The following is a 23605-nucleotide window of genomic DNA, read 5'->3' on the forward strand; positions in this document are numbered from 1 at the left end:
AGCTGATGAGAGTCTTAATCTGCTTCTTAAGTCTATTGCCATTTTTACTTTTCAAACGTTTTAAATTGTTGTTAATTTTGCTTAGCCGTTAATTTTGTTGCTTGGCCTTTTTTTTTGTAAACTGAGGATTTTTGACAATCTGGCAGTGTATACATTTTATGAAATAAACAAAAGTCCTGGGGAACTGTGCTACATGACCTGCTTGGCATCTGAAGCTGCTCCAAGCATGGTGGTGTTGTGGTGGTGTTTTTTAATTCAGCTTTTAGACATTAAGATTGTGGGGTGGGGAAATGTCCTATATGGCTTGGTACCAGGATAGCCTGACCCCACACAATCATGCCTGGGTTTCTAAGAGCTTATTCACACTTACATTTTCTCCGCTCTTTCCAGGCCTAGTCCACGCTCCTTGTCCCAAGTGCCCACTCTTTTTTTTGTTTTTGCTCCAGAGCTTCCCCTGTGAAAATCCCCCCTTTACAGCTGAATCGGGAGGAAATGGCAAGTTGTAGAAAAACCTAATTGCTGTTTGCTCCGATTCAGCTTTAAAGAGCAGTTTTTTTGTGGGGAAAGCTCCGGAGCAAAAAGGGGGAAGAAGGGGGGGGTGCTCAGACAAGGAGATTTAAAGCACAGACCTGTGCCTAGAAACATTAGTACAAAAGGTAGGTGTAGATAAGGCCCAAGAGCATCACCTGAGGTCCTTCTCCAGGTACCCAGCTATCAGAAGTTAGGTGAGCAGTAAAACAAGAAAGAGCTTTTTTAACCATGGCAGCCTGCCTTTGAAGGGGAGCCTCCCCAATTACTTTTGCATATCACACAAAGATCTCTAAATCTGCTCAGACCTTTTCATGTACTTTCTGCTGCTACTCGCTGATATTTTATTAGTAAATTTTATAGGTTTATTTTTTAAAAAAAAATTGTTTACTTTCTTAAGACACTAAGACTTCCAAGTTCACTGAATCCCAAGAGAGGATAAAGGGGTACCTTAAACAAAAGTCAGTAGAGCATGAATCTCTTAATCACAGGGTTGTGAGTTCGAGTTCCACACTGGGCAAATGATTCCTGCATTGCAGGGGGGGTTGTACTAGATGGCCTTCGCGGTCCCTCCCAACTATAATTCTTTGATTCTATGAAAACAACATTTTTATTCCATCTTATATCCTGTATGGGGACGCAGGTTGTGCTGTGGGTTAAACCACAGAGCCTAGGACTTGCCGATCAGAAGGTGGGCGGTTCGAATCCCCGCGACAGGTGAGCTCCCGTTGCTCGGTCCCTGCTCCTGCCAACCTAGCAGTTCGAAAGCATGTCAAAGTGCAAGTAGATAAATAGGTACCGCTCTGGCGGGAAGGTAAACGGCGTTTCCGTGCGCTGCTCTGGTTCGCCAGAAGCGGCTTAGTCATGCTGGCCACATGACCCGGAAGCTGTATGCCGGCTCCCTCAGCCAATAAAGCGAGATGAGCGCCGCAACCCCAGAGTCGGTCAGGGGTCCCTTTACCATTTTATATCCTGTATGATCATTGCAGCAAATATTGTGTTCTGCTAGATAAAGATCCCATACATTGTCTTCTTTTGCCTCTGGCCCCACCCATGCCTCTGGCCCCACTGGTACATGGTGCCCAGAAAATTGTCCAAATGAGAATGTGAGCCTTGTTATGGAAAAGGCTCTCTGCCCCTGTTGTCCTAAAACTGTAGAAGCCAGTTTGGCCCACAGGATCCTGGGATATGTGGCTGGAGCCTCCAGCGAATGGTGTTAGCCTGCGTGTAAACAAAAAGTGAGCCAGGACTTTCTCCCCGTAACACAACTCCTCTGGAATAAGTTCCGTTGGATTTCCCCTTGTAAATTAAGACACACATTCTTTCTCCTGCTTCTGCGGTGCGGGCGAGTGAGCGCTTGCAGAACATTGCTTAAGAGCGCATCACATGGCAAATTCTTCTGGAGTAAGGAATCTGCCACTGTCATCTGCCTTTACATAACACCCCAGACAGCGAGCAAAGCTGTCTGAAATGGGACAGTTTTGCAGGGCAGGGGGTGGGGGGGAGGAAAGAAAAGAAAAGGATACACTCGGGCTCAGGTTCAAATAAAGTGACCTCCATTCTAACTAACTGGCTTTATTTCTAGGACTCAAAACAGGAGAGGTGCCTATGCGTGCACACGCATGGAGGTGTGATTACCTTGCCAAACAGGGTTTCATCTTTTAGTGCGGCCTGTTAAGTATAATTGCTCAATTCATACTGAAATGGAGAATGACTGTGTGTATTACTGAAGGCTTCAACATGTGGATTTTCCATTAAGCTCTCTGAGCTCCTAGATAGTTTGATAATTAACTACTGTTGTTCTCTGCTAGCTAACACGTGAGTGTTTAACCTTAGATCACATGAGAGGTATTGAATTGCAAATCACCATCTTGGGGAGCTGGTCTTTGTCTTTTGTTCCCGGGCTCCATGGGAGAAGGAGGTGCAAATGAATCACTCCAGGAGCTCAACAGCCTTGGGGCTGGAATGCAGGCTAATGGCACCTGTGTGAAAGAGAGCTATGTTTCTCAGCTCTGATTATACGTTATTTTATTCCTAGGAAGATTCTGAACCTGTGCCTTGGAAGGCATGTGTCCGATGGAATTATTTGCAAATATCTTTGATTGCTTTTGTTCTCTTTTGAAGAAAGTTCTGCGAGTAAAGCTTTGAGTAATATCTAATGGGTCTGGACAAAGTTTTATTCCAAAAGGAGTCAGTTTTCATACATCCAGCTGCTTCAAGCTGCACAATATTAACACCTGTAATATAGCCTTTTAAGCTATACGTTTGCTATTAATGCACAGGGAAATTGTGTAAGAATGCTTTTAAGCATGCAACTTGACGGACACATGTTTGAAGTGGTAAAATCTTGCATGGACTGTTCTCTATTGCCCTGTTCAACAAACATGAACTCTTAAGTATGCAGATATAGCTATAGATACAGATATAGATATATAGAAGCAGCTTCTAGTTGTGGGGTGGGTTTTTATTTCATTTCATAAAATTTATACATTACTTGATTGTTTAAAAAGAGAGAGAGAGACTTCAAAGTAGTTTGCAAAAAGATAAAACCATCAACCATTTGCATTCCTCCAAATCATACTCCTTATCCAAATTGCACCAGAAGCACTGGAAAAGTGCCAGAACTTTGCTCTTTTTTAAACTTTGCCTCCCCCCCCCCCTGGCAAAAAAAAACCCTCTGGCCCAACAGCTAAAGCCAGCCTGCCAGTCCCATATACACGGCTTGAGCCATAGGAGGGTTAGTCACAAAACAGCAGTCATTTGCTTCTTCTTCTGCATTGCAAGTGAATGACTCCAGGCATAGCAGAGGTTTTCCAGACACACACACACACACACACACACACACACACACACCCTGCTCAGCCATTTATGTGGTATCTGTGACGTGAGCTATTATTCACCAGGGACTTGGCTGATAGGATCAATTCATTTTTAACACAGTGTTCTTGTTTGAGTTGCGGTGCTTGGATGGAAGGTTTCGTTTTCTCTCTGCCAAACTGACAGCCAGTTTGAATTAAAGAGTTTTCAACTTCTAGGTACCACTCAGTATCCAAGGCTCCAGGAAGTTAGAGGATTGGCTGGAGAAACACAGGCTTTTGTGAATTCTTAAATGATGCAATTTCTACATGTATTAATCTTAGTGCGGAGAAAAATAAAGGACTTCAGAAATGGCCTAAACGAAGATCCATTCTACACATTACAAACCACTAATATTGTCCTCAATTTCATTTTTTAATGTTGTTTGAACTTCCCTGCAGCTTGATTTATATCTATTGCTGTAGTCTTCTGTTTTTTATGACTGCTGATTTAATATTTTTTTAAAAATGTTTTCTAAGCCATTCTGAGGGCTCTTTGGGGCAGCCTATACATTTGAATACAGTGGCACCTTGGTACTCGAACGGCTTGGCTCTTGAACTAATCAGCTCCCGAATGCTGCAAACCCGGAAGTAAGTGTTCCAGTTTGCGAACGTTTTTCGGAAGCCGAACTTCAGGCGCGGCTTCCGCTTGTGTGCAGGAAGCTCCTGCAGCCAATCGGAAGCCGTGCCTTGGTTTTCGAATGGTTTCAGGAGTCAAATGGACTCCCAGAACAGATTAAGTTCAAGAACTAAGGTACCATTGAACAGAGAAATTAATTTTCTGGAGAATTAAGAAACTGGATTTCTGGACGGTACCTTTTCAAACCACAGTGGAAGTAGTGTTTTAGTGTTTTAGTGTGTGTGTGTGTGTGTGTGTGTGTGTGTGTGTGTCTGTGAGAAAGAGAGACAGACAGACAGACAGTGTTGGTGTTGACCTTTAAACCCCTAAACGACCTTGGTCCTGTATACCTGAAGGAGCGTCTCGACCCCCATCATCCAGCCCGGATACTGAGGTCCAGCACCGAGGGCCTTCTGGTGGTTCCTTTGCTGTGAGAAGCGAGGTTACAGGGAACCAGGCAGAGGGCCTTCTCGGTCGTGGCACACTCCCTGTGGAACGCCCTCCCAGCAGATGTCAAGGAAATAAACAACTATTTTACTTTTAAAAGACAACTGAAGGCAGCCCTGTTTAGGGAAGTTTTTAATGTCTGACGCTGTATTGTTTTTAATATTCGGTTGGAAGCCACCCAGAGTGGCTGGGGAAATCCAGCCAGATGGGTGGGGTATAAATAATTATTAATTATTATTATTGCAGAGACAGAGACAGACAGACATGTAAGGCAGGATTATTGCTTTGCTGGCTGATAGGAGTTGCAGTCCAACACATCCAGAGGGCACCAGGTTGGGAAAGGCTGGTGTGTTCCCTTATTACAACAAAGCCAATCTTCTCTGCTCAATTCTGATCTGAAAAGCAGGTGGCGGGCAAGCTGTTTCCTAAAACGCCATGCCCTTCCTGTTGTCTGCCAACTCAATTTTTAAAAAGATCACGTCAGTGAAAAAGGGCAGTAGTTGAACTGAAGAGTTAGGAGTCAGAGTGACACCAAGATCTATCATGGCAAGTTTCCAGGCGGTGAGTCAGACAAGGGGGGAGCAAATTGCCTTCTTGGTATATATTGTGCAACTGAAGTCTCCACTGTAAGCAACTTTGTTGTGTTCACGAAACACACAAAAAGAAAGGAATGTTTTTTTTTTAAATTCCAGGAGGTAGCCATGTTAAGTTTGTTGCAGCAAAAGGCAAGAGAGAGTCTTTTGGACCTTAAGGACTAACACAGTTTCTTACGGGCAAAAGCTTTTGTTAACTAGAACCCACTTCATGAGATGGATGGAGTTTGACCCTCAGCTACTAGGTACATACTAAAGGTAAAGGTAAAGGGACCCCTGACAGTTAGGTCCTGTCGCGGACGACTCTGGGTACATACTACAAATGGGTAAAAAAGCAGTGGAGGGGTTATAAAGGATGGAGTTAAGTGGCAATGGGTTTTTTTTTTAATTGTAAGGTAAAGGTAAAGGGACCCCTGACCATTAGGTCCAGTCATGACCGACTCTGGGGTTGTGGCGCTCATCTCGCTTTATTGACCGAGGGAGCCGGCGTACAGCTTCTGGGTCATGTGGCCAGCATGACTAAACCGCTTCTGGCGAACCAGAGCAGCGCATGGAAACCGTTTACCTTCCCACTGGAGCGGTACCTATTTATCTACTTGCACTTTGAGGTGCTTTCAAACTGATAGGTTAGCAGGAGCAGGGACCGAGCAACGGGAGCTCACCCCGTCACGGGGATTCAAACCGCCGACCTTCTGATCGGCAAGTCCTAGGCTCTGTGGTTTAACCCAGAGGGTAAAAAAGCAGTGGCTCTGGGGTTTAACCCACAGGGTAAAAAAGGATGGAGTTAAGTGGCAATGGATTTTTTTTTTTAATTGTAGCCTGTGGCAATTCAGTTAAGACTCAACACGTGGGAAGTTTGTCTGAAGCGCACACTGGTGATCTTAAATCAAGGATGATGTCCACAAAAATCAAAGAGACTACTCTTAAATGGAAAAACACAATTTAAAAGGCTATGCTATGCAGACACAGGTTGTTTTCTGTCTCGCCCCTGGATTACCTGAAAGCCGCAGCTAGATTTAACAATTCAGCGGTGCAAGCCGTTGGTGAACACTCACCCGTACGACGTAGTTGAATCTCCTCGAGTCCAAGATGGCACTTGAGAAATCCAGCCTATTGAATGCTTCTCCAAGAGTGCAATAGCCATGTCGCTGAGAGGAGGGTGGGTGGGGAAAGAGAGGAATACCACAAGTGATTCATTTGTACTCAGGATTTGGAACAGAGGCAGTAGCGGCATGCTCTTAAAAATAACACTACAGGCTGAGCTTGGATTCCAAAGGAACTGGATTCCTTGCTTGGGCTCACCAGAGATTGACCAAGCGCTTGCAATTCCCTTTCCTGCCTCCCAACACCTTAAAATGGTCCAAGAATTCCTAGGGTAGAATTATTCTTTCAAGCTCCACATCTGGAGCAATTGGATATAAACCAGCGGGCTTATCTTCTCTGAGTCAAACCACAAATAGAAGCTACCTTATAACGGGTGACATTATTTGTCCTCTTAGCCCAGTATCTTTCATTCTGACTGGAAACGGCCCTCCAGGATCTCAGATACTGAATGATCTTTTGCGTAACCTTCTACACATTCATTTAATTGGAGACTGCAGGATTTGAACCCATGGCCTTCTGCAAGCAGATCACGCTGCTCTTCAACTGAGCTATGGTGCCATCGCATCAGCCTCTAGTGTCCATGAACTTAAGGCATATCCACACTTCCTCTTGTTCCTCTGCTCCCTTCCTGGGGAAAGCCACTCTTTAGTGCTCAATTGGAGCAAACAGCAGTTTGGGGTTTCTCTGGATTGACGATTGCTCCGATATAGAGCTCAAGAGCAGGTTTTCACTGGGAAAGGAGCAGGACAAGGAGGAAACCCCTTGCACGGGTCAAGCAGGAGTGCAGATGAACCCTTAAAACAGATTATCTATAATTTCAGCAAATAGGATAAAAAAGGCAATTCAGAGGCACTGGGCAGTTGCAATCTCCTTGCACTGGGCAGCTCTCTAGATATGCCAAGTCAAAAGTCGAAATTCGATGCAACATGCCACATTCACTTCTACCTTTAACTCATACTTAGGTTTGTTGAGAAATGACCCAGAACATGCCAAGAATGATTGTTGACTCAGCCCTAAGCCATTTTGGTTATGGTAAATGGGCTATTTTAGGCAGTTTTAAATAACACTTTTGAGCAAAGCTACTATGTTTCACGTAATAAGGGATACTCACCTCTTTCGTGCTTCCTTTGTGCACGTAAATCCACTTTTCTTGGTGAAAATCTGTTGAAATGAAACCACATTTTCTTGATTTAAAGCCATGCAAATTATGACCCTCGCCCCAATTTGCTTCAGTCTGTCATTGGTTGCCAACAGCCACCACCATCCTGGTTTGCATCAGGCCTCATGGACGAATGAGTTGAATACACCACCACATACTTCCACACAGACCCTCTCGGGTGTTTAGATTGGCAGAGAGGGCCTTCTTGATAGTTCCCCTGCCCTCAAAATTTGGAGAGGAGCAGTGGCCTGGAATTCCCTGTGGCAACACCTTAGCTGCAGAATTTCCATCGGTGCTTACATTTTAACAAGAACAAAATAATAATAATAACAGGAGAGGTGGCGGGGCTTTGGGATTCCTCAAGGGCAGACCATGAGCCTTTGGAAGCACTTTTCTTTGGGCATGGTGTAGGCGCAAAAGCTTTGACCTCCATGGTGAGTCAACCCTCCCTAAGCCAAGCTCAAAGCCGGAAGATATTTAGCTCTCTCAGGAATTGCAGAGACACTGGCGCATATCCAACACAGCACTAAATAATCATACTGCCAGCACAAGGATTCCCGCTTCCACGAGAGGCCATCTCGTCTCTTCTCCTCAAATACATCCCCCATCATATTTTCTGGAATTCCCCCAAACCCTGGGAGATTTGGGGAGGATGTGGGGGCAAGGAGAGTGGGAGGAAAGTCCCATTGCGCAAGTGGGGATCCTTGCACAGCACTGCAACTGGATACGAGCCATTAAATAAGACTCTAGGACAGCGGTTCGCAACCTGTGGGTCCCCAGATGTTGTTGGACTATAACTCCCATCATCCCTGAGCTCTGGCATTGCTAGCTAGGGGTGATGGGAGTTGTAGTTCAACAACATCTGGGGACCCACAGGTTGAGAAAGGCTGCTCTAGGCAGTCTGATTAGACAGGGAGTCCCCCACTTTGAAAGGGTTCAAGTGAATGGTTTTATTCCCTCTCCCCCATCTGGTCTTAGACACCATCTTGTGGTTTCGGGGGTGCATGTTTAAAGAACATTGGGGAAGGGGACTGGTTCAAACTGTGGGGTTATGTACCTGCCAAGTGGGCTGGGGGGAGGGAGAAGTTGGAAACAGATCGCTTCCCCCTCTGCCAAATACAAGTGATAAACACAGAGCAAAGATCCCAGGCATAAGATTCTACATTGCAACGGATCCAAGTTCTCCGGCTAAGGGTCAAAGCATAAGTGCAAAGCCTCTCCAGGGTCAGAGGTCAATTCACGGAGCGAGAAGTTTGGGTTTTCTCCCGCCCCCTCTCCAAACACAGCTGTTTATTGTTATTAAAATAAAAGTATCTACCCAGCCTTACACTGAATCTTTGTCTTGTTGTTCAGCTGGTCCTTCTTTCTCTTCTTCACAGCAACATCACAGTTCATGCTATTCAAAATATTCTCCTTATTGTAGTCCTCTTTTCGGCAGTAACTGGGGATGACACCAGAAAATGAAGGAGAAAGGTTTAATCTCTTCTGCAATCGGACTAATCTCTTCCCCAGCTCCATTAAGAGGAGTCTGGAATACAAACACCAACAGTTAAGTCAATATATGAGACAAGATTGCCTCAGCAGCCTATTAACTTTTGGGTCCGTTTCAAAGAGATCTAGTTTCTAAAAGCAGGGATGGGGAACCTGCAGGAGGGATGGAGGAGAAATTCGATCCAGTTCACATTGAAAGCTGGCTCTACCTAATTCACATTTTCTGAAACAATACGAGAAGCACAACAGAACCAGTTTCCAAGATTCACAGTTCTCTGAATTTTGCAGCGTGGTTTTCCAGCAAAGTAATGTGTGCAATAATGCATATGCTGGGGGGGGGGGAGTGTACATCAAAATGCACACATAAGTGCAATTTAACATACAAAAATGTATTACGTTCGGGGAAATGGCTTTTGCCAAAATGTGTCTAGTAGGCAAAATTGCACACAAACCTGCCTATGTGAAGGAGAGAGTCACTCTAAAACGCTGGTGAATTTTCAAACAGGTTTCTTTTTTTAAAAAAAGTGCAAGTTGATGCAGAAATGTGAAGAACCGAATTTAAGACTGGGAAAAATGAGGAAACCCAGAGAAACCAAAATGGACAAATTCGACCATTTCTCCAGGTAGCCGTCCAGAAATTTCTGGACCACTGCTCCTATATTGCTGGCGGGAGTTGCAGTCCAGCAACACCAGGAAGAACAGATCCTTTCCCTAAAACTTGGGTTTTGAATACTCAAGGAAACAGCTCCTCCTTCATGAACACTCCCACACCTTAAGAATATCATGTGAGGCTCTGGTTTGTGGTCTAGTCACTTATGTGGGTGAGATCATCAAAGACAGCGAGCAGCAGCCTTGTAATGACCGACGTCAACTGCTCTCTGGGAATTCCCCACCTAGAGCACCCAGAGAGGCTACCTTCCCCTATGCTTCCCTCTGCCAGTTTGATATTATTATTATTATTAATATTAATTGAGTTTATATACCACCCTATACCCAGAGGTCTCAGGGCGGCTCACAGAAAAGATCACAATATATATAAACAGAATAACAACAACAACAACCCAATAACACACACACACACACACACCCCAGAAAAGAGACACATTTTAAAAGGGTATAGGATTCCAAACAGATCAACCAAAGGCCTGGTTAAAAAGGAATGTTTTTGCCTGGCGCCTAAATGGGTATAATGAAGGCACCAGGCGGACTTCCCTGGAGAGAGCATTCCACAGGTGGGGAGCCACTGCAGAGAAGGCCCATTCTCGTGTTGCCACCCTCCGCACCTCTCAAGGAGGAGGCACACGAAGGAGGGCGTCAGAAGACGATCTCAAGGTCCGGGAAGGTTCATATGGAAAGAGGTGGTCCTTGAGGTATTGCGGTCCTGAGCCTTTATTCTGAGATAATGGATTGGACCCCGTCCAAGTTAACTGAACTTCTGTCCTTCTGAAATCAGTAGGTTGAGCTAACCACAAATTAGGCCACTAACCTCTTAAGGAGTTCTACTCCTGTGTTAAAGCAACATGCAAATAGGGAGAAGGGCAAGAAGGACCCTCTGCGCTGTTCTCCGCTCCCTCCCTCCAAAAGGTTCAGTCTCTCTGCGTGACTTAGGACTAGGTCCTTCCAGGGTTCACACCAACAGGACCTCCATTGAGTGCAAGAGGCTTCCCACTTCAGAAGATCACCCCCCAATTCAAGGAGGCTTCCCACCAAATGTTTAGAAGTTGTTGTTGCTGTTGTTGATATTTATCCATCTCTCACCCTACGCTCATAGCATTAAAACACAGTACTAAAAGCAGTTTAAAACAACTTACAATCATAGAAATAAGGTGGGTCGTCCTAATATATACACATTGAGGGTCAGGGGAAAAAAGAGGGTCTGGGTAAATTACTGGGGAAAGAACTGAAGATACTGGCTGAATCTGTTGGAAGAGCTTTCCACAAGACTGGGCCACAAGGCAGAAGGCTCAGTTTTGTATTGCCATTAGGCAAGTCTCACCAATCCAGGAAGACACCCAAAGATGTTCCTAGAGATTATCTCAGAAACTTATTGTTAGAATTCCTGTTCCGTGATTGCAGTCATGGGATTGTTGTCTATCACATGATGGTGTATGTTTTGATTCCACAGAGTGGGAAGTGATGGAGACAGGATGGTTGTGTTACTGTGTTCTGTGAAGTGGGACTATTGTCCTTTGTTCTCGTTCTTTGCTGTCTGATGCTAGAGAGAGAGGGAGCCATGTTGCAGTGCTCCATGTGTGTTTATATGTAAATAAAGTAGATTAGCCAAAATGCTGAGTTGCTGAGTTCTGTTACATGAACTGCGGATCCCTGAGTGTGCCGATGTCTGTTGGCATTGGTTGCTGTGATGTTCGGGCAGAAGAAAGCTTGTGAAGCTCCTGAACAATTGATCAGGAGGGAGAGAACATGCCAGGCATGTGTCTCTGCCAGGGTCCTACTCGAGTGTAGGATGAGCTCCTGACACTTAGTTGGTAAGTAAATGTTATTGGGGCCGAATTGGAAGAAGAGAAATAGCTTCTGGGAAGCTACTGCAACATACAGTAGAACCTCATGTTATGGACGGGATCCGTTCCAGAGGCCCGTCCATAACAAGGAACTGACGTAAGCTGAATAGCTGCATCTGCGCACACGCGCGACATGATTTATCGCTTCTCACATGCGTGAGCAGTGAAACCCAGAAGTAAGCCATTCCGGTACTTGCCATGGGACACAACACGAAAACACATAACCTGAAGCGGACGCAACATGAGGTATGACTGTACAGTTTTTAAGTTGGTACATTGGACCTCAAGGGACCAAATAGATTTCTATAGGAAATTAAGTCTGCTCCAAATCTGATTCAGTCTACTAGGTGTTGGCACCAACCGTGTCCTACACATCTGAAAGAATTTTATTTAAATGCTCTTTTATATAAACAAGATGAACCGTAGAGCAAACTTCCTTTCCTATACACACCCTTGCACGTTCAGGAAATGTACCAGGAATTGTCACTTTCAGGACAAGCTCCAGTGACACTTTTATAGACTGTCCTGATGAAAAATGGAACGAGGAGGCAATTACACCCATAATTAAGTAGCAGTTGCATAACGAACCTTGTGACCTGGGTGCAACATCAGTGCCCTTTCTTTAACCTCCTCCTGCTCACCTGATGTCATCGCTTCCTGCTTGTGCCATGAGATGTCCTCAGGCAGGGAAACACGCAGGTTACAGGCATCTGTCTATTGTCAGACATATTTTGCAAGGCCTGCTAATAATACTGTGTTGGGAGAGGAGCTTCAGCAGGTCAAGGATGGCTAAGGAGAGCAATGTGGGAATATGAAAAGTTCTATACACTGAAGATAAAAAATGTTCAACGCCCAAACGGAACTTGGATGCAAGGAAGAAATGTTCTGGTGTAGTCTTCTACCCGCTGTGCTACTTTTTTCTAATCGCAGGGCGTTTACTCCCTATGGGAAACACTAAAAACATACTATTTCCATTTTCAGCCTAAAATGATTCTGACAGAGATCTCTGTACTACAAGCTGAACTGCCCTTGTAGAACGGCTTTAAGGCTGCAGTTTCCAAACCATTTTTTCTGTAGAGGTCTGTTTCACTTGGCCACCAGGCAATTTAAGAATGGTCCTCACCATTCACAAGTCTGTTGTGGGGTTGAATTGCCTCTCTGAATCTAGCCTAGCATGGTTGTCTTAAACATCCTGCCAAGCTCACACCCTGAGGGTCAATGCGAGTCAGGAGCAAAAGCAAGGTTGTAGACAGGTGAGCCAAATACAAAATGGAGGTTCACAGTACAAATCTACATCTTGGAGACTACAGATAAGGATTTCCAGAGGTTGTTTCCCAGAGGGTAGTGGGGCAGGAAGATTTTGTTCGTTGCTGCTAAACGTTGAACTGAAATCTGGGAGTCTGGGAGACTGGGAGAACTGAAACGTTGGGAGTCTGAAATCTTTCCCAATCTGTGGCTGATCATCTATCGGGGGGGGGGGAATTATTGATTAGTAGATCTCAATCTAATGTCCTTTTCTTAGACCTCCACACCCTTCGGAGTCCCCGTAGATCAGGCATAGGCAAACTCAGCCCTCCAGATGTTTTAGCACTACAGCTCCCAGCATCAGCTTCCGGGTCATGTGGCCAGCATGACTAAGCCGTTTCTGGCGAACCAGAGCAGCGCACGTAAACGCCGTTTACCGCCGGAGCGGTACCTATTTATCTACTTGCACTTTGATGTGCTTTCGAACTGCTAGGTTGGCAGGAGCAGGGACCTAGCAATGGGAGCTCACCCTGTTGTGGGGATTCGAACTGCTGACCTTCTGATCGGCAAGTCCTAGGCTCTGTGGTTTAACCCACAGCGCCACCCGCATCCCTGAAATGGAAGTTGGGTTCAGCCAATAAAGTGACAGAACTGAAAGTTTCAACATAGCCTTGACTGCAGCATTGCTCCAAAGGATTTCAGCAAAACCACCTGCAAAATGTGTGTCCATGTACACATACACAGCACCCCCACAATGGTTTTTCTTTCCAACGGAGTGGAATAATTGCATCAGGGTAACCACATTGCAGTTCTATCTACAATTTTACAGCTTCATGCACAAGTTGTACTTATTTACATAGCGATCTGTTTCATTACCCCATGCTTAATGCTTGGGTCGTAAACTATTTTAAAAACTTGTCTAAACGGAGAGGGGGGCGGGCGGGCAGTACAACAAAATAATGCTCTGCTACAGAAAGATATCACATTCCTTCTTGTATTTGTAACAAGATCCTGTTCAGAGTCATCTTTAGACAGCTGCCTCTATTGCAGAATCTCCCGGCCAGAGCTGGAGTTTTATATTAAATTTCATTCTTGAGTGCCTCAAAGTAATACAAACAAATACCCAAAGAAAACGACTTGGTCCTTTACTAACGTACGTCATAGCAGAGATCAGTCACCTAATACTTAAGATCTTGCTTGTTTGGGCAACAACTGAATAATCTTAACTTCACATATGCGCTCATGGGGTCTGAAGTGTCCAGCGACTGACCAGGAAAAGACCTCAGGGTCGTAGTAGTGAATATATTGACCCAGTGTGTGGCAGCTGTGAAAAAGGCAAATGCTCTGCTAGGGATCAATAGGAAGGGAACTGTAAATAAAGCTACCAATTTCATAATGCCGTTATACAAATCTATGGCGCAACTAGATTTTCGGCCACGCTCTTTAAGGCAGAGGTGCGCAACCTGTGGCTGTGCAGATTTTGTGGACTTCAACTCCCATCATTCCGGAGTACTGGCCATTCTGGCTGGGGCTGACCGGAGTTGGGGTCCAACAATATCAAGAGGGCCACAGGTTGTCCACTTCTGCATTAAACTAGTGAAGCTCTGAACTTCATGGGATCAGCACTTTTGGTACTGGCTTCCAGTGAAGCATGGGATTGATGCAGCCATGTGCATATTAAAATGACACTGTGGGACACAATGTGGTCAGCAGCGTGCCTTGAAGCTCTGTAACTGCAAGGTGTAAATTCAGAAGCAGGTATACTCTGTAAAATCCAGCTCCTCACCCCCACCCTGCCCAGTTGCTTCTAGTCCCTTAAGGCTGAATAAGAAGAAAAAAAGCATGGAATGTAAATCTCAGAAGACATTCCTGGTTGGGAAGGAGGGCTGAGCTGGATTTCTAGTGGTCAGGAAAAATGTTTTGGCTCCCAAACGCTGCAAACCCAGAAGTGACCGTTCTGGTTTGTGAACTATTTTTGGAAGCCGAACGTGCGATGGGGCTTCCGTGGCTTCCGATTGGCTGCAGGAGCTTCCTGCAGACAATCAGAAGCCGCACTTTGGTTTTCAGACATTTTGGAAGTTGAAGGGATTCCGTTCGACTTCCAAGGTACGACTTTATATAATTTGGTTGTAGCTCAACTGTTCCGCTGGAAGGCGGAACTGTGGGTTTATAGCAGAGATCCCTGACCCTTGGACCCAACTAGATGTGCACCTCTGTTCTTAGGTGCCAGAGTCCAATATATTTTCATGGGCTCTAATTCCACAAAAGTTTATGTCACAATAAACCCACTGGTCTTTCAAACCAAGACTCTGTTATTCTTGTAGTAACAGACTTAAGATGGCTTCCTTACTAGAAAGAACCTGATCTGCAAATCACAGTACAGTGGTACCTTGGTTTAAGAACAGCTTAGTTTATGAACAACTTGGATTAAGAACGCTGCAAACCCGGAAGTAGGTGTTTTGGTTTGTGAAATTTGCCTTGGAAGCAGAACATGTTTCGCTTCCTGTTGAGTATGTTCCATTTGTAAATTGAGTCCCCTGCTGCTATGGGAAAGCAAGCCTTGGTTTAAGAACGGACTTCCGGAATGGATTAAGTTCGTAAACCAAGGTACCACTGTATAAAGTGTTTAGGGTTATTTCCAGCCCTTCATTTATGCAATCGCAGGAGGAATCAAATTATCGGATCAAATACAGAACAGAAAATACCTAACGCCACAGGTGTGGGGAACTGACCAGGTCTATGCGTATGCACAGGGAAATTCCTAACACCACAGGTGTGAAGAATTGATTCTGGCTAATCCAGAAAGGCACTGTTTTCAGACAGCTCCTCAGAAAATGCCCAGAAAGCAGAGGTATTTATGGAAGTGTCCAGTAATATACTGTTTGGTTTGGCTTATAAACTGATGGTGCAGCAATAGAGAACAATTGAAGAGAACAGGTGCTATTTGAAACCAGAAGGAGCTAAAGTTCTGCTGCGTTGTCCAAGGAACCCTCACCCTTCCCCCATCCCCTTCTCATCTCTTTGTGTTTTCCCCAAAGCAAACGTCACCCACTCCTTATCTTCAGTAGAAACTGTATCTCTGTTTACTGGGCTACGTTACTAGGACATAGAAATGTCACCGGATCAGATGATTCAACAGCGCTTTATTGCCCAATGTCATGTGATGTGACCTGGAACTTGTTAACAGTCCCATCTTGAGGTGCCAGGGGCAAATTTATGCCGCAGAGGTTATGGAGAAGGTTTCTACAGAGATTTCAACGCGCAGGGAAGAAACTTGAATCACGAGAAGCAGACTGAGCAGTGTCTATCAATTACCCCAGGGTTGCATACTTGGGTTTGCAGCAACTCTGGAGAGCTCTTTCCCAATAAAGGTCACCTGATTCCTTGAGCTACAGATGCCAGGCTTTGAAACTGTGGTTTTCTGCATGCAGTATGTGCTCTACCCACCCCACAAGCTACAGTTCCTTCTCCTATATTTCCAAAGAGGAAATCCTGCCTCTCAGGGAAGGGCGGGCGGGCGAGGAAGACCCCCCCTCCAGGGGCACAGACAAGGAGGGGGCGCAATATCTGCTGAAAATATTTCCCTAAATATGTCTATAAATAAAAATATCAATCATTGCCTCATAAGAAAAAGGTTTTAAACAGAGGGTCTTCACAGTATATGTTGGGACGCGGGTGGCGCTGTGGGTTAAACCACCGAGCCTAGGACTCGCCAATCAGAAGTTCAGCGGTTCGAATCCCCGCAACGGGGTGAGCTCCCATTGCTCAGTCCCTGCTCCTGCCAACCTAGCAGTTCGAAAGCACGTCACAGTGCAAGTAGATAAATAGGTATCACTCTGGCGGGAAGCTAAACGGCGTTTCCGTGCGCTGCTCTGGTTCGCCAGAAGCGGCTTAGTCATGCTGGCCACATGACCCGGAAGCTGTACACCGGCTCCCTCAGCCAGTAAACCGAGATGAGCGCCGCAACCCCAGAGTTGTCCACGACTGGACCTAACCGTCAGGGGTCCCTTTACCTTACAGTATATGTTATGCAGGGGCCCTGTTTTTCCCTATTTTTTTTCCGGGGCGCAATCTGGACGGTTCTGCCAGGGGCGCAAGATCACCTAGCTACGGTTCTGCTGCCTCTTCCTACAGGAGGGTTAGAACCAGGGCCAAGCAGTGGTCTCTCCAAACAGCCAGCCATAATTCCTTCCTCATCCCTAGCAATGCCACTGCAATGTACTCTAACTTTGATATAGAGATTTAATACTTTGGCAGCTGTGCACCTAACTTCTCTTGTTGTGCAAGAGCCCACATCTAGCCAGTTTTCTTTTTCAAACTGTGAAAATCAGCACAGCCCCAAGGCAAGGCTTTTCCTTCCAGTCTATTTCATATGGATGAGCTACTGTTGCACAAGGAGTCGGTGGAGCATCACACAAGGGCTCAAAGACTGGTGTGTCAAGGCATGCTTTGACAGATGGCATGTTTAAGCAGTGAGAGATGCCAAGCGAATGACAAAGAAATGATCAGGGCACCGTTCCCATGGGCTATGTCATACTGTTGCCACTCACGTCTAATCCAAAAGTGGTTGCTTTTAGTTTTGCCTTTGCAGTTTCAAAAGCCAGGAATTAAAAACAAAAAACCTGGGTTCACTTTCTCAGTAGAGGTAGTAATATTTAGCAATGCAAACTTTTAGCAAAATGAGCAGCCTAGACAAAAAAGTTTGGGCTACAGCTTACTAACAGTAGAATTGTTTTTAATTTGGTTGTGAAATCCCCTGCATGCTGCACAAGCAAACTGAAAGATACTGAAACCAATAGTTGGTCCAACCAAATCTATCATGAATCTTGTTCACAGTTGCCACTAGTTTCGTGGGAGAATGTAAACAGCCTGCTCTGTGGCATTTCAGTATCGGTCCCTGCTGAAGACAGGATACCGGAACTCGATGGCCCATTGCTTAACAACATTTCATTTTTTCGGGCAGAAGCCTTTAATATGCAATGAATACAGGCCTCTGCTTAAGTGGCCAACATTCTGTTAGATGCCAAACAAAATAAACCAGAATGCCCTGCCATAGCCAAGGCTTTTGTTAACTAAACACAGTAAACCAAGAGAGCTCCGAGTTTAAAAATAGACTCAACCCATTTTGTTAAGTTCCACATCTTAACTACTGCATGCTCTGAAGCCACTTGAACTGTCAGTATTGATTTCTTGTAATTAAACAGATACCCGTCTGAGCGAAAGTTTTGAAGCACAACTCCACTAATGGGGACGCAGTGTTCCCGCTGTCACAAATTTATGTTTCAACAAAAGAACCACCCACCGAGGATTTTGCAAAACTAACCCATACATTACTCAAACTGATGTTTTCCTGGAAAGCATAAACAGAAGTTAGAGGAAACAAGCCTTCCAAAATTATCAGGCAGGAGTCTCAATCTATATTGCCTAGTTAGATCTGACATACTTCCTTCCCAGATAACGTAATGCTAATTTGAAAGTCCGACTAAATTCAGGGCTTGCATTTAGTTTTGCAACTCCATTTCCAAAAAGCAGGTATTCCAAAATAAATTCAGCAAGCCTAGCTAACCAAGTGAGCAGCTTTGGCAGTCCAATGCTATACCTTACTCAGAAGTAAACTCCACTGTGTTCGCTGGGATCTACAGGCAGGTTGGCGTGCAAAGGATTGCAGCCCCATTAAATGGAAGGGGATTTGTGTCAGTTTAAATCCAAACATTGTGGCCTAACTAGTCTGCAGACTGGGTTGTATCTGTTTTCTCTTCATTTTCTTGCTTGCTCAGCAAATCCATCCAAGAAGCTCCAAAACCCTAATAACAAAAAATCTGGCTCTCATACAGAAACCATCCATCTAAAATCCTGGTTTGCTGCGCATTTTAGGCAGAAGCAGGGGGGAAATATCTGTGTGCCAAGCAAAATTCTCACCGTGAACTGCATAATGTAACATGCACAAGCTTCCATCAAAAGAATCCTCACTAAGGGGACTGGTGGGTGTTTTAATTCATGAATAAACTTCATACAAATCGTAGAATTTTAGAGTTTGAAGGGACCACGAGGGTCATCTAGTCCAACCCCCTACATTGCAGGAATCTTCTGCCCAGCGTGGGGCTCAAACCCGGGAACTTGAGATTCCTGAGAGTCTAATGCTTTACCAACTGAGCTATCCAGCATTCATGCTTAGCAGATAACCTGCTTCCTCAGTAACTGACATACTATCTGCTGCTGTTCCAACTCCTCTGCTCTTTGGTGTGCCAATTTATTATTTAAGTTTCTCATTAAGTTCTAGGAGGAGTTGGTTTTCGAGGAAAGCAATTTGCAGGATTGTTCGCTTCCCTGAACCAAAGCAACAACATTTTGAGAATATTAGATTTTCAAGCACTTTTGCCCAGCTGTACGCTGTGACTGAGGGAACCTGGGTAGGGATGGAGGCAGAGCAGCACAAACTCTCTCTCTCTCTCTCTCTCTCTCTCTCTCTCTCTCTCTCTGTGTGTGTGTGTGTGTGTGTGTGTTGCATCAGACCAAACAGTCTCCAGGGACATGGAGAGACGTAGCAGCATCCTGGTCAAAACCTGGGGGAGAAGACAAAGGTTGGATAGAGTATGAGAGGTGGGGAAATGGGTGAAGGTGGGACAGAACTGGTACTTATTTTAAAAAGGTACTTTATGGCCGAGTGTCTCTGAACATGCACAGAATTATTTTCCCAAAGGGAATGCTTCCTTGCCTGTTCAGAAACAGTCTGTCCTGCTGTGCTTTGGAATCTGGTGTTGCACCATCTGCTCGTAGTGGTCCCATGAGATCCCTGTTGCAAAGCAGCCTGGAAACCTCCAGGTATCATTGGACACCAACTCCCATCAGCCCCAGCCAGCCTTGCCAATGGTCAGGCATGATGTGAGTTGTAGTCCAGCAACATCCAGAGACCAGAAGATTGGGGATGCCTGCTCTAGGTCATCCAGATGGGCGGGGTATAAATAATAAAATTATTATTATTATTATTATTATTATTATTATTATTATTATTATTTCAAACTCGGCCCTCCAGATGTTTCGGGACTACAACTCCCATCATCCCTAGCTAACAGGACCAGTGGTCAGGGATGATGGGAATTGTAGTCCCAAAACATCTGGAGGGCCGAGTTTGGGGGTGCCTGACCTAGAGCATAAGGGCAAGCAAGTGTTGTCTGATGCCCACTGCGACTGATAGGGTGGAGGGCAAGGAGACCAACATTAGGTGGCGCCAGAGCCAATGAGCGGCAGATGTACAGTAGTTCACTCCAGTTCTTCTGTCCCCATCCCCCTCTGTCCCCATCCCTGCTGAGTTCTGCAAGGACAACCTGAGGCTGAGGAGGAGGAAACTGAAAAGCCGTAGAGTAAGAAGGTAGGCAGATGAGGGCTGGCAGAAGGCCATGGGGGAGAGAGGCCAAGGTTCTGGGGTGGCTGGTGTGCTTGCACAGCAGCTAGGAGAAAAACACACACACAATGACAGAGCCACAGCATGCAAACCAACTGCAGTCAACCACCTCCATCATCCTCTTATCAAGGGGCAGAGTTCGAAACAGCAACAGAGGGCATATGCATGCATTTATGTTCACAACACACCTGCTTTGGAAGGCACAAAGGTTGTGACATGGTGGCAAAGATACAACCAGAACAGGTGACACCTAAGATGACTAACAACAATAACTGTCCGGCAAGGGCTTATTGTCCAGCTTTGAGTCTCACATTTCCGATGACCAAATTCAAACTGGCCCAATAAAAATTCTGGGTGGGTGGCAACCTCATGGAAAGAATGGGAGAAGATGAGAGAAGGGCGCCCAAACAGCGCCTGCTTTTTAAAGAGCCGTTGTTGCTTTTGCCAGAATATGCCTCTAGGACAACTGAAGATTTCCGGTGACTTTTTTTTTAAGGGCTTGGGATTTCTGGAAACACCCAGTCCTACTCCTGATCACTTAATATCAAATTGTTCTTGGGGACATATATGAACCCACCCACCCACAGAGTTCCATCCAACTATACTCAGAGAAGCCCAATGAAGTTAATGGACCCAAGTTAGTAATGCTCATTATTTTTAATAGGTCTGCTCCGAGTAGGACCAACCTTAAGATACAGCCCTCCACTCCCTCCATATCGCGATAATAAAATGGTGGTTCTCCGACCCACAATCCCACAGATTTGCTTCCACTCTCCAACCAACCCCAAATATAATAGACGGGTGGGCAAGACGGACATTTCACTTTTAAGAAATCCGGAGCAAATGCGCGAACGCATTTAACGGGCCGAGAGTCACATCTGGAGAGCCGGAAGCGGCACGTTCCTGGTAGCGCCGCAGGAGGTGGGCGCTGCGCTCTCGCTCCTGCCTCCGCCTCCGGGTTCCTGGAGAGGGTTTAGCTCGCCAGATGATCCTCCTTCCCGCAATGACGCCACAACCCCAAGAACAACACAAACCGAGGCGCTGCAGCCTCGCACGGGCAGAGATGCACTCGGCGAAACAACGGCCTCGTTAAGAAAACAACCGCCATGTCTGCGCGTTCTTTGCAAAAAGCAAGGCTTGCCATTTATTTAATTTTTTATTTTTGCAAAGATGCAAACCGGTGTGTGTGTGTGATACGCCACGTATCTCTCTGCCTGCTACCACTCGGCAGCCCCAACAGCAACAGCGGCAGCATTTGCTAGCAACTATGTCCGGGGTTGGGGGGACGACACCCCACCAGCAAGTGGGGCAAACCTCTCCAAAGGCGCACGCAGCGCGCAAGGCACCCGGCTCTCTCCGCTCCGGTCTCACCTGTTTCGCTCGCTGGCGAAGCTGCCGCTGCTGTTCTCCCTCTCGGCCAGAAACCTCGTCCAACCATCCGCCGTCTTCACCCAGTTCTGCCCCGGGGAGCGCCAGTCCTGGCCCAGAAAAGGCATCCTCGCCAGCCAAAGAAATCCAGCAACCAAAATTGTCCTTGCGCTCCCTTTCGCCGCCTTCTCCCAAGCGAAGATACCTAGGAAGCGCAATGTCCCTAGCCAAAGGGCTACACAGAAATTATTACTATTATTCTTTGCTCTCCCCCTCCTCTACTATGATCTCCTTCGCCCTCGCTCCGCCACTCCGATCCTTGTCTCTGCCCTGGCTCCGGCCGCCTCCGTATTTATCTGCGGGCTGCAGGGGCTCTTTGTTGCCGGAAGAGCGCCTGCAAGCTCCGCCTCTCGCCCGGGGAGGGAGGAGAGACACGTGGCTTTGTTTATTGCTGCGCTCTTTCCTCGGGAGGAGCGGCGGTTGTTGCTGGGGCTGCTCCTTGCCTGTTGCGCAATCCCTGGAAATGGAAACTTGTGCTCTGGCGTCGGGGTCCCCTCTCTCAGCTGCCCGGCTTCGGTTTATTTATAGGGTCCCCGAGCCAAGTAAAAAACACCGCACAGAACAACAGCAAAGGCCCCCAGCAGAAGTAAAGGGTGGGAATATGCATTAATTGTGCTTGTTGTGTGCGACCTTTTTCCTCCAAGGAGGGCAAGGCTCTGTTCCACCTCGTTTTTGGTCCCCCACAACAACCCTGTGAGGTAGGGTAGGCTGAGAGGCTGGCCCAAGGCCACCCAGTGAGCTTCGTGGCTCAGGGGGGCTTTGAACCTAGAGCTCCCAGGTATCCAGTAAGACAGTGTTCCCCAACCTTGGGCCTCCAGCTGTTTTTGGACTACAACTCCCATCATCCCTCGCTAGCAAGACCAGTGGTCAAGGATGATGGGAATTGTAGTCCAAAAACAGCTGGAGGCCCAAGGTTGGGGAACACTGCAGTAAGACACTCCGGCACAGGCTGAGTTGTTGGTGCAGCTGTTACTCAGCTGTAACTAAGGGATGAGTAACCTGAGGCCTGGGAGCCAAATGTGGCCCTCAAAGCCTTTCTGTCTGGCCCTTGTAAGTCTTCCCAGGCCACACCTGCTACTGACCTTGCTTTTCTCTCGCCTGGAGTGTTTTTGACTGCCTGGAGTGTGTCCTTCAGCTCTGATAAATGCCTCTTGCTTCCCTGGAAGGAGATTTAGGTGGGTGCATGGGAGGGGGTGCATGCAGAGCAGCAAATTTAAAATTTGCTTTTGTGGGATAATTTCTGCATGTGCTCATAAACTCCTCTCTACTCTCCATTGTAGCAAGCATAGCCAGGAACACACTCCAGACAGGCAAAGGCATGTTGAGGCTTCTGAGGAAACATTGAAATACCTGCGGGGTGGACACCTTTTGCTCCCAATGCCTGAGGTTCCCCGTCCCTGATTCTCCATGGAACTGTGGACTCCCTCCACCAACAATAGCTTCCTGTACTCAAGAACGGTTATCTACATAGAATCATAGAATTGTAAGGGACCGCAAGGGCCATCTAGTCCAACCCTCTGCAGTTCAGGGATCTTCTGCCCAGTATGGGGTGCGAACCCTTAAACCTGAGATTAAGAGTCTCATGCCCTATCGCAGGCATAGGCAAACTCTGCTCCCAAGACGTTTAGGGACTACAACTCCCATCATCCCTGACCACTGGTCCTGTTAACTAGGGATGATGGGAGTTGTAGCCCCAAAACATCTGGAGGGCCAAGTTTGCCTATGCCTGTCCTAAACATACTAAGAGAAAACCCTGCCTAGGAAATACAGGTGTTCCAATCATAAACTTGTAGATTTGGGACCATGAGGGTCATCTAGTCCAGGGATTTTTTGCCCAACATGGGTCTCGAACCCACAACCCTGAGTTTCATGCTCTGCGCATGAATTTTGCACTTAAGCACCTGCACATTACCCTCGTAAACTAAAAGGACAAATTAGCCCCTGTTCCTTTAATTTGCTTTCCATTGGTTATTTACCAAGGATGGTATGAAACTAAGTTATACTCAGAGTAGACCTGCTGAGCCTAGTTTAGTCAAGTTCATTCATTTCACTGGGTCTGTTCTGAGTAAAGCTTAGTTGAATGCCACCCTTCTCTCTCCCCCTCCAAATAATTAAAATGTATACCCGTGTTCTTCTCTTCCACAAAGGGCTTGCTCAAAGCAACTTACAAATAGAAAGCAAACATAAAAACAGTTCTACACGCAGGCCATGGGGT

General features: G+C 46.2%; 1 protein-coding gene across 1 annotated transcript in view; it reads right to left on the minus strand.

Moving 5' to 3' along the window:
* Window positions 1-21668, minus strand: part of FBXO32 (F-box protein 32) — a 38593-nt gene extending 16925 nt beyond the window's left edge. The window contains exons 1-4 of the mRNA XM_081204964.1: window positions 21334-21668; window positions 8634-8746; window positions 7258-7307; window positions 6098-6190 (exon numbers count right to left, since the gene is read on the minus strand). Coding sequence (XP_081061090.1) covers window positions 6098-6190; window positions 7258-7307; window positions 8634-8746; window positions 21334-21458 — 381 coding nt within the window. The 5' untranslated portion in view covers window positions 21459-21668. The remainder of the gene's footprint in view (window positions 1-6097; window positions 6191-7257; window positions 7308-8633; window positions 8747-21333) is intronic.
* Between the last annotated feature and the right edge of the window lie 1937 nt (window positions 21669-23605).

Source organism: Podarcis bocagei (assembly GCF_964188305.1).
Source record: "Podarcis bocagei genome assembly, chromosome: 8".
In the NCBI taxonomy this organism is placed as follows: Eukaryota; Metazoa; Chordata; class Lepidosauria; order Squamata; family Lacertidae; genus Podarcis; species Podarcis bocagei.